At 35.2% G+C, this 11,320-nt stretch overlaps 1 protein-coding gene across 4 annotated transcripts; it reads right to left on the reverse strand.

Annotated features, from left to right (window-relative positions):
• Positions 1 to 1,692: 1,692 nt before the first annotated feature.
• Positions 1,693 to 9,756, reverse strand: LOC107787982 (DEK domain-containing chromatin-associated protein 1). Of its 4 annotated transcripts, none has more exons than XM_016609615.2 (11): positions 9,040 to 9,756; positions 8,776 to 8,809; positions 7,398 to 7,477; positions 7,152 to 7,211; positions 6,870 to 6,980; positions 6,686 to 6,766; positions 6,488 to 6,565; positions 2,835 to 3,342; positions 2,435 to 2,532; positions 2,309 to 2,339; positions 1,693 to 2,213 (listed from the first exon to the last, which is right to left on the reverse strand). In XM_016609615.2, exons 1-11 carry the CDS (start codon positions 9,496 to 9,498, stop codon positions 2,053 to 2,055), a joined length of 1,701 nt encoding a protein of 566 aa, XP_016465101.2. In that variant the 5' UTR covers positions 9,499 to 9,756; the 3' UTR covers positions 1,693 to 2,052. The 4 variants fall into 4 exon arrangements, with proteins under 4 accessions (XP_016465101.2, XP_016465099.2, XP_016465098.2 ...); XM_016609613.2 differs by having other exon boundaries at positions 2,835 to 3,345; positions 9,040 to 9,752; XM_016609612.2 differs by having other exon boundaries at positions 6,488 to 6,568; positions 9,040 to 9,752.
• Between the last annotated feature and the right edge of the window lie 1,564 nt (positions 9,757 to 11,320).

An 11,320-nucleotide genomic window follows, 5' to 3' on the forward strand; every position in this document is an offset into this window, starting at 1 on the left:
GGAAGAAAATTATCATAATTTATAAATTTATTGTATAAAATAGCCTCAATCAAGTAATAAAAAATATATACTGTAACACTTTTTTTATTCTAATTATTTATATAAATTATATAATATATAATAGTAACAATAATAATAAGAATTTAAAATAAATTTGGGGGCCTTCAAAATTTGGGGGCCTAAGGCAATGGCCTCACTGCCCAAAGCCTTAATATCACTTCTATTCAAACACACAACGAATACAACATGTGTCAACTTCAATTGTATTCGTTTAAATCCTCCATGAAAATATAGTTGGTGTAAATCATGGTGTAATGCCAGAGGTAACATGGACTGGAAGTTACTACTTTTTTCTTGCAATAGAAGGTTTAAGAGTTGAGTACTAAAATGGGTAATCAGCATAGTAATCTTCACATTACGTAATTCAAGGGAAATGGGACCTTGATCTTTTGACTTATTTTATGGTTTCCATGTAACCAAGTTGGACTCTTTGCTTATTGTTAAGAGTTTTATATTATCATGGATCTCACGTCGAGTCTTGTGTGGACGTTTAAAATTTTTGTTTTTTTTATTTTTTTTTGTTTTTTCACACATAAGAGATCTAAATTTAAAATACAAAAGATTTTTGTTAGATCATATTCTTCTATTCAAGGCTATATTCATCGATTTCTCTGTGTGGGCGCTGCCTGCAAATTGCTTGGAGTTTCTCATTCTCTATATGAGTTCTGAGGCCCACGGATAAAGATGAATTACTTTATTAATCAGCAGAATAGGTTAGGAAATTAAAAAATGGTTTAACTCCTATACACGAAAAAATGATTGTGGACTTTTTTGTTGAAAAAAGAAAAGATTGCTAAAATCCTTTGCTATAGTTGCAGGAAAAAAATTAAGCAATAGCTTGAAGGCAATTGCCAAATTGTCAGTCATTACTTTGACAATTCTCTAAACAATTGAATGAAGAATTATATCTGCAGTTCTTATGAAGCAAGTATTTGTATAAGCTTTTGAAATCAACCAGGAAGATTATCAGTTTATTTTCCGAAACTAAATATGTATAGACATAATTTTCAAGAATACATTACAAAACATGATAATAGCATGTAAAGCACTTAATTTGGGACAAATGAGGTAAAAACTTCAGTTTTGTACATTCAGGATTATTACAAGTTTAAACAACTCAAGAACAAGCGCACTTTTAATTTGCTCCAAGTGAATTTTGAACATGGCAATCATTAGAACACCACAGAGAAGGACTAAAACCGCTAGACAATTGCTCTATTAAGAGATGTCAATTGCATGCCAAATAGTTTCTGCAATTAATATTATCATAGTAGTTAGTTTATTTGTAGTCAAATCAAATGCTAACTCCAGTTTGTTCTGCCTAATTGTGCAGGTTGTTAACAGTGTTGTTATGGAGTTAAACAATTCCATCTACTTTGGGATAGTCAAACAACAACAACAAAATCCTTAGGTGGTAAATTTTATAATTTCCAAAATTTGGTGGACCTGCCAAAGCCAAAAATAGACGTGATTAACAAAATCAGATTCTTAAACATCTGCCAAGTTCGGCTTCAAAATGAGCCTGCTAGACCTATTTTCCCACCTCTAGTTTCTGAATACAAGTACAATGTTGTTTAAACACAAATCAATGACCAAACAATCTCAACGTAAAAAAGACAGTAATAGCAATTATTACGTAAACCCTCAGTTTTTTTGATCTTTTATTCAGCAGTACACATGATACAGATTATTATAGTCATTCACCATATCTAACTTCTGGCAATCTGCAATAGTTCTAAAAAAAATTAAAAAGTACAAGCTCAAACCCTGATTATCAGCAAGAGATGGGATAAGGAAATCCTAACAGTTACATCTACAGATTAGCTAACACAGAAATGCCTATCTTACACACTATCCTAGTGAGGCCACCATTTGTATATCCTCTAACTAACAGTATAAATTCTCTCGCTTACATGTCTATACAGAGGACAACATGCAAATCAGAACAATTAACAAAGCTCGTATGGGTAGCAAATCTTTCTACTTGACAAATCAAGCATCACTACCATCACCTCCTTCATGTTTTTCTGCATCATCACCACCTTCAGCTTCATCCTCCTCTTCTTCCTCATCACTCATGCTATTTATTACTTCAGTGATTACTGCCTTCACCTCTGCTTTTCTGTGCATCAAATCCACATCAAAGTGGCTACCTGAAATAAAGCCCCAGTAAACAAGGTTAAAAAATGAGAGATCAGTACAACAGAATCTTGAATAGCAGGTAGAATGAGAATTTGAAAAAACGCACCTAGTTTCCTGATAATATCAGATAAAGTTGCCTGCATTCAAGTAGTGCAAGAACATGATCAGTATGAAGCTCAAGCACTACTTAAAACTTTTTTGTTTGATAAGTAGTAAAAGAAGTACGGCTTACAGTGTTAAAATCAACTTCTTTAAGAATATTTGCTACTACTGCATGCAATTCTTCTTTGGTGGGCTCTGCTTTGGCCTTCTTTACACTTTTCCCTTTTCCTATTCCAAAAGGTTCAACAGTCACAAATGTGGAAGATACACAAAACTAACAAGAGAGACTGTTTGGTGTAATGATCTGTAAATCCTAGAATAAGGATACAGTCACAAATGTGGAAGATACATAAAACTATCAGAATACTCATTTTGAGAAAAGGATAAGGCACAGTGTATCCTGAAACATCGCTCTTAACAACAATATCTCAAAAAACTAAACCTGAAGCTCTTTAGTTTTTCATCATAGAGAAGAATGGAAGCACGTATATTATACTAGTATTAACTGGAAAAAAAAAAACAAGTTGTACCTTCCTTTTCAGAAACCTTTGCAATAGACTTGCTTGATTGTCTCTTGCCCGAAGATTTTTCCTTCGCAGATTCAGTTTCTTCTTTTTTACTTTTCTTTTCAACTTTTTGTTTCTTGGGTTTAGATACTGAATCCGCAGCAGAAGCACCTTTCTTGGAAGCTGAACCAGAAGTCTCTTTGGTAGATTTTGATGAGCTTTTCAAAGACTTAGCAGGGCTGCCCTTTTCCATATCCTTAGACTTCTCTACAGCTTTACTCCCAGAATCCTTCTTTGAACTCTTCTTTGAATAAACCTTCTCATGAGACTTGTCTTTGGTTTTCTCTTCCACTTCCTCTTGTTCCTCATCTTTCTCGGAAGTAGTCTCTTCCTGATCACTTCCTTCTTTAGCAGCTTCATCATCATTCTCAGAGACATCTCTAGTATCTGATGGTTCATCATCAGCTTCTTCTTCTTCTTCAATTTTTGATGACCGCTTGCGCTTCACCCCAATGTCAGATTTCTGATCCTTCTGCTTTGGACATGACAAAGAAGTCAGACAACCTTTCAGCAGTCAGAGGACTATGGCAGACATTCATGGAAAAAGTAACAGCAAAACATCCCTTGACAACAGAAACATCAAAATTTGCCAATATGAGCTGTCAAAACCCATAGATGTTGGTGTATAACTGTCACATAAAGTGTTTAGAAATATTGACAAAGCCAAAGGCATAATAACATGCATCCCCTGCCAACGACTGAATCCAACAGAAAATATAAAGCAGTGCCTAAATTTCTCTTCGAAATGTAGTTCAAGTCTAAGTTACAAATGTATGGATAACTTAGTTGCTTCAGTTGAATAATTTACATATTTTGCTAGTACTCACCAAAATCATGATGATAATAACCACTATAACTTTTTTATTCTGATACACTATAACTTTTTTATTTGTCACAAAAGTTTGAACAGATTCTCCTTGAGTAGAGTGTAAAGGCAAAGAGTTAAAACTGATTAATTGACTTAATGTACACTATAGAGATTATTTCTGTACCATCATTTTATTGTCTTCATCCAAAAAAATAGTTATTCTTAAGTTGCCCAACCTATTTACTTGTGCAAACAAAAACACTAGTCGCTCACATATCCAGTAACCAACAACCAGTCCATAAAGCAGACTTTCAAGTTTCAACAGGTGGATTCAAGCTATAGGCATCATTAACGCTGGCAAGTGGGCCGGTCTAGGCCCAGGACCGGCCCGGGACCGCGGGCAAGGACCGTTAGGACCGGTTTTAGTGGGCCTGGACCAGTCTCTTGGGCAGTCCTATGCTTTGGCCTGCACGGGACCGGACAGGTCCCTTCGCGGGCCAAACGGTTCCAACGGTCAACTTTTTAAAAAAAAAGAAAAGAAAAAAAATTGTTCTATTAGATGTAGTACTATATATATTAATATTTAAGTTTTAGCAACAACATATGAATATAGCATATATTAATATAGCATATGTTAATATAGCATTAATATGTATACATATGTTGTTGTTGCTACAACTTAAGTATTATCTTTAACTTTCTGACTGTAAATATTTCATGTAATGGCATTTTTCGAATTCAAACTCTTCTTAAATACAATATCAAAAGGTGATTTAAATAGGAGTACTAAACTTGGAAATGGTTGCAGGCTAACTGAATTTAAGTGAATCATTTCATATCTTTTCTTAAAAGCATCCAAAGAAGTAGAGATTTTCTAAAAAGAATAAGATGTTAAAAAATAGTAAAAATAAGGGAAAAGTAAGTTAAAAAAGGTTACTTTACTTAATTGCTGTCTAATTGTTTCTCATCCTTGGCATGTGTTAATTACATGTATTTGGACAGTAAGTGAAGAATAAGATTTGAGATATTGATTAAGAATATAGTAATAATCAAGTTGTTAACTTATTTAATTAATTTTTCAGTTAACTTTGGTTTGCTTTATGTACGTCTCACAGGGCTCTAAACATTATTATAAAATAATTTGCAAAGCACAAGAATTTTCTTGATTGCTCGATAAGATTCTCAAGATCAGTGTTAATTATTCGATAAATGTCTTCTGTCCACCAACCAGCAAACATGATATAATTTAGCATTAATATGTATACATTAATATAGCATATGTATACATATGTTGTTGTTGCTACAACTTAAGTATTAATATAGCACTACATCTTATAGAACTATATATAATTTTAACATCCTTTTGTCTCTAATTTCTATTTAATTTTTTTTAAAAAAATCTGTTGGGCCCATATAGCCCATTTAGCCCGGGACCAAACGGTCCCGGTTCCGGGCCGGTCCCTACAAAAAACTGTTTGGCCAAGGACCGTTTGGCCCGTTTAATTTGGGACCGGCCCACTTGCCACCCTTAGGCATCATGGTGTGTTCTTTCATCTCACTTCCTTTTATTACATGTTTTCCATTTCACATTTCTACTATGTGAGGGGTTTGTTGCTACTAAAAGATATAGTTCCAATTGTGAAGCATGTGTACCAACATAAGCATTAAAAGTTTAAAACATGCTAGTAGCAGGTAACTTTGTTGGTTTTGATTGGAAAACCGCAACAAGCTTTTTTCAATTTTCCAAAGAAGTTGAAACTTTTCTTCAACTTTCCAAAGAGTTGAAACTTCTTTGGTGGGCTCTGCTTTGACCTTCAATTTTCTTTAGAGCCCGTTTGGACATTAAAAAAATTTCCCTATTTTCCAAAACAAAATCACTTTTTTCGAAATCAGTATTTGTTCATAAAATTTTCAATTTTCACTTAAAGATGCATTTTGAAAATTTTCGAAAATTTGAAAAACTCCAAAAAAATGTTTTTCAAAATTTTCACTCACAAACTTCATAAACAACCCAAAATTATATTCATGTCCAAACACAACTCTAAATTTCAAATACCATTTTCACTTGAAATTTTTTTCCCCCTATTTTGGAATTTTACAATTCTTATGTCCATACGCCCACTTAGTTTTTCAATTTTCCAAAGAAGTTGAAACTTTTCAAACACCGGAAAAAAAATCCCCTTTTTTCAAAACCGTGTACGCAAACAATGCCTGCAAAATAATTTTCATTCCTCCAACCAAATGCCACTAATAATATTTCAGCGTACTCAAACTGACTGATAGCTCGTGTCAACAAATGGTGAAGACCAGACCATAACCTAGCTTAACTAGTCATGCTACAAAAGAAGAAAGGCAACAAAAAGAGATTGATACTACATGCAGCTTGACAAGTTAAATGATCTCTCTAGTAGTAGCGAAGAGTTTAAACTGGAGACAGGAGACAACACAGAACTGGAAAAAGGAAAGAGAGGAAGCACATGCTAGCGTAGTCAAAGACTTGCTTGAGGCTGGCACTTGTTAATTCTAATATGCAATAAATCCACAGTGCAAATTACAAGATAATTAGTGTTTCTTAACCAACGCCATAGTGGCACTAGTTAGCATGACCCTTAACAAATATCTTACTTCATTTCCATCTCCTCTCTTAAGCTCTTAGGTTCATTTAGATTGTCAGTTGTTTGAAGCTCAGAGAACTTAATTGCAGCTATCAGCTACAGAAAGTTCTAGCTACTTTTAAACATTGCCATTAGCTGAATGTGCCAGTTGGAATGAATGCCTTGAGAAGAGAAGGACGAGATTGAGAGAGAACCTTTACTGATTTCCCAGTAGTTTTATCTGAGGAACCTGTGCTTTTGGCAGCTGTGCCCTTCCCCTTTTGCTTCTTACCCTTCTAACATTAAAAAGAACACAAAAGTTACAACTTCACAAATATTAGAGAGAGAGAGAGAGAGAGAGAGAGAGAGAGAGAGAGAGAGAGAGAGAGAGAGAGAGAGAAGATTCAGCATACCTGTTGCTTATCAGCAAGCAAGGAATCTGTTGTAGGATGAGGAGATTCCAGGAATTCTAATAATTTCACTGAGAGCTCATCCTGAAAATTGATACAAGTAAAATGACTGATCGGGAAAAAACTAGGTAATAAAATTTGCTGCAGTGGATCACACGGTTGACAAAGACTCATTTGCAATACATGCCTTCTTTGCAGCAGATTTAATCACTGGAATATTGAGGACATCGCAAAAATCCAGTAGCTTCTCCTTAACACACTTGTCCAGCCTCTCTTTGACTTTCCCCCTTTGTTTTTCCTGCTTGATAAAATAAAGTAGGCAAAAGATAATCTGATCACACATTCAATTAAGGGATCATTTAGTAACTTGAGGTAATCACTTGATTACGCACATTTCACATGTAAATATATAAAGAAAGCAAAAGGAAGATTCAATCACAAGATAGAAAAGAGATAGAAGCAAAAGTACCTCATCTTCAACCCAAACAAATCCTGAAAACTGCCCTATGTTTTTCTTCAAACTATGTGCCTGCAGAGGTAAAATGCCAAAGACATCATCAAAGCCTTGCAATAAAACAAGCAAAGACCAAGCCCTATACACATAGCCCCCCAACCTCAAACAAACACGCTCACACAGTTGAAGATGTCAAACCATGAGAGATAGCATCTCTAGATGTAATGTTCAGGAGTTCATAATTAAGAAGATGATCCTGACCTTTGTTTTCTTGCCATAAAGAATATTGTGTAGTATCTGCAGGTTGTCATCATGTTTTCTCTTGGATAGTTTATAAGCCACTGAAAATTTCAAAATATTGAAGATGTCAGAGATAGAAAATCAAGCTTCAATATCACGCAGCTATAATTAAGTAAATCATAACATTGGACTCATAACTAGATAGTATGCAGTATCTGAGTCAACAGATAAACAAATAGAAACCTTTTGTAAAGATTTACATTTTTATTTATGCAAGTAAACACTGCTTTACTTGAACTCGGTTCTTCGTGGTCCCTGTGAATCAAATTAAATGTGTCAAATTAAAGATTGTGTATATACCTACTTCCGCGCTATTTGTCCATTATACCAAGATCTATGTAAGAAGCCCACTGCAAAGTACACCAAATGTGTACAAAATCAAAATCCACAGAATCAATTTTATCACTTCAAAAGCGAAGTGGGTGAGAACCATGAGGTTTTAGGTTCAAATCCCAGCGGAGGCAAATACTAGGTGATTTCTTCCCATCTATCCAAGCCTTGGTGGATAGAGTTACGTGGTACATGATGCTGGTGGGAGGTGGCAGGTATCACGTGGAATTAGTCAAGGTGCGCGCAAGCTGGCCCGGACATCACGGTTATCAAAATAAAATAAAATTATCACTTCAAAAGATAGAAACTTATCCGGGTAAAAAGAATTAGAGCACTACGAGTCTAGCAAAATTGGTTGTTCTGCACGTTGACAAAAATATGTTGGTCTCCAGACTCCAGCAGTGTTGAGAATGAATCAATTGTTGCAACAGAAAAAGAAGATGCTACCAAAACAAACTCATGAAACAAGAATTTAATTGGCAAAGAAGTACTTCCATATGACGCTCCTATTTTGGACATTCAAAGATGTTTGACACCATCCAGTTTGTATACAACTTTCATAAGTTTCAACAACGTAAATGATGTTTTCATCCAACAAATTCATCAATCACTATTTTCAATATTTTCTTCCACTATCACTAATATAATATGCCTTCTAAAAGGTAGGGGTAAGGTTTGCATACACTCTAACCTACCCAGACCCCATTTGTGGAATACACTAGGTTTGTTTGTCATTGTTGTATCACTAATATAATATAAAGGCCAAATTAAAATCATAATTCCACATCCACTCAAATACCATCACATAAAATAAAACAGAAGGAGTATATCAAAATATCAGTCAAATTACAATCTCAGTGACACTCATCGAGTAATGACAAAAATCAAAACATTTTTTTTTTTGCCTGGAAGGAATCAAATTGATTAATCAATCATTAAACCATTAATAAATGTAAGCCTAACCATTTAAGAGGGAAAACAAAATGCTCGAGCAGAAGTGAAATCATACCATTTGGGATGTCCTTCAGCTGAGTACCACTACCCTGCATTTAAACACACTGATTCATAAGAGGAAATTCGCATCATAACTGAAATTGCAAATCAACTATTTACACTGCCATTTATTCTCTAGTTTGAACCTAAAATCTAAAAAGATACTGCTGAATATTAGTTAGGAAGTCATGACGATAAACAAGAAACAAATCCTTAAATTTGATATCAACTGAAAAATAAAAAATCAAGAATTTTAGAAACAGAACATTCAGAATGATACCTTCCTAATTGACAATGGCTTAGGCGTCGAACCTCTAGCACCCGAAGACTCAGAGTAGCGCTCCACAGTTTTCCTTTCCCTTGCCGGCCTTGAGCTTGGTGTCACTGGCTCTTCGGTACTCCCTTTTTTTCCCTCACTTTTGCTACTATTTTTCTTTTTGCCCTTCTTCACTGGTGTTTTCTCTTGCTTTTCCTCCTCCTCTGATTCCTTTTTTTCCTCCTCCTGCTCTGATTCGTCTTCTTCCGCTTCTTTTTTGTCTACTTCCATTTCATCTACTTCCTCTTTGTCTTCTTCTTTCTCATCCTCATCATGGGCTTTAATCTCTGGCTTTTCATCTTTTTTCTCCTCCTCCCCTGCTTCGGTTGTCTTTTTCTCTTCTTCTTGTTCTTGTAAGGAAGATTTCTCCTCCGTCACCTCTTCTGGTTTCTGATCTTCTAGGGTTTCTTTCTCGGACGCCATAGAAGAAACAATACTACTGAGCAGCAGTAAACGAGTGGTAAAACCCTAGTTTGGGGTTTTTGGTTTTGGGGATTGTTCTTTTCTCTGTAGGAGAAGATTGAATGTAAGAGAGAGAGAGAGAGAGAGAGAGAGAAGTTTGAAGATACAGATCTAGAACTTGAAATGTTAAAGAGGGAAAATGCGGGCGCAATTTGGAATTGAAGATGCTAAAAATACTACTCCTTCCGAAGCTCGAAATTTTCGTTTGGGATTACAAAATTCTAAATACTGGGAATTCCCGGTTATGAAACGGCAATTGCCCGCCTGTCCTTTTTGCTTTTTTCACTTGTGGGCCGGTAATTGCAGACGTGTCCCATTAATCTGTATTTGCAGTCGTACCATATATTTGTGTTACTTTTTAACATGTAACCTATTTTAAAAAATTATTAATTTGGTAGCCAGCTAACAAAAAAATCATAATAATATGATAATTATACCCCTAATAAAAAATATAGAAGTTACATCACGCATTAATCGCGTTCTCCTCCATCACTCCGTCCCTCCTCAAATCTACTCTCCTCTCATCAGCTTTATCAAAAAACCAAAAAGTTGAACCAAATTCATATTCCAAATTCAAAATTACAAAATACATTGTAAGTATTGCAATTCATCTTCAGAATTCGAATTAGTTTGTGAAACTGATTGATCTCCATGATATATGTTTCTGCAATTATTTTCGTAATTCGTCATGCTTTTTAAGTTTTAAACTTAAAAAAAAAAATCAGAATTCAATTAACGCTCATTTAATCACACTTGCATAAAGTTGTTTGACGGATATAGCTTGAAGTTTTTACTTATATATCTTCAAAAACTTTTCAAAACTTCAAATTTAATGCATGAAAGATATAAAATAAAGTTGCTTCACGTTGAAGTCTGAAGTTTTAATCAAATACAAGCTAAAACTTTATGCTAATGTAGCATGAAGTTGTTTCACGTTAAAGCTAAAACTTCATGCTAATGTAGCGTGAAGTTGTTTCATGTTGAAGCTAAAACTTCATTCTAGTGGATGCTGAAGTTATTTAGTTCATTTGATAAAACTTCATTGTAACGACCTGACTTGTCGTTTTAAGAATTTAAGCCCCGCCTGACGGCATAAGGCCCTGAGTAGCTTCTTATTATGTGTGTTGACTTGCGTGCGTGGTTGAATTCAGTTATCGGATGATTTGGAGTGATTTGGGACACTTGGTCCCCAAAACGGAAGCTTAAGTCTTAGGATTTGCATCGTAGTCGGAACTATGTGAAGACGACTCTGGAATGGAATTTTGATGACGTCAATAGCTCTGTATGGTGATTATGGACTTAGGAGCATGTCCGAAAAATTATTTGGAGGTCCGGAGAGGAATTTGGTTTGAAATGGCGAAAGATAAATTTTTGAAAAGTTTGACCAGGGGTTGACTTTTTGATACCGGGGCCGAAATCCGATTCTGGAAATTGGAATAGCTTCGTTATGTCAATTATGACTTGTGTGCAAAATTTGAAGTCATTCCAGATTGATTTGATGTGTTTCGGCACAAGATATAGAATTTAAAATTTTAAAGTTCATTAGGCTTGAATTGGGCTATAATTCATGGCTTTGATATTGTTTGATGTGATTTGAGGCTTCGATCAGGTTCGTGTTATGTATTGGGACTGGTTGGTATGATTGGACGGGGTCCCGGGGGCCTCGGGTTTGATTCGGGGTGATTCCGGACCAAGTTTGGGTGTTTTGATACTACTAGTTGCTGGTTCTGGTGTTGTTCTTCGCGTTCGCGGGGAGCCTCTCGCGTTCGCGAAGAAGGATTTT

The sequence above is a fragment of the Nicotiana tabacum genome, chromosome 4 (genome assembly GCF_000715075.1).
Source record: "Nicotiana tabacum cultivar K326 chromosome 4, ASM71507v2, whole genome shotgun sequence".
Classification (NCBI taxonomy): domain Eukaryota; kingdom Viridiplantae; phylum Streptophyta; class Magnoliopsida; order Solanales; family Solanaceae; genus Nicotiana; species Nicotiana tabacum.

Coding starts and splice junctions, on each gene's coding strand:
- LOC107787982 (XM_016609611.2), bottom strand. CDS start 9,498: ATGGCGTCCGAGAAAGAAACCCTAGAAGATCAGAAACCAGAAGAGGTG. Junction 3,346..6,487: donor CTACTGGGAAATCAGTAAAG/GTTCTCTCTCAA, acceptor TCATGTCCAAAG/CAGAAGGATCAGAAATCTGA. Junction 2,214..2,308: donor TGATATTATCAGGAAACTAG/GTGCGTTTTTTC, acceptor GCTTTATTTCAG/GTAGCCACTTTGATGTGGAT.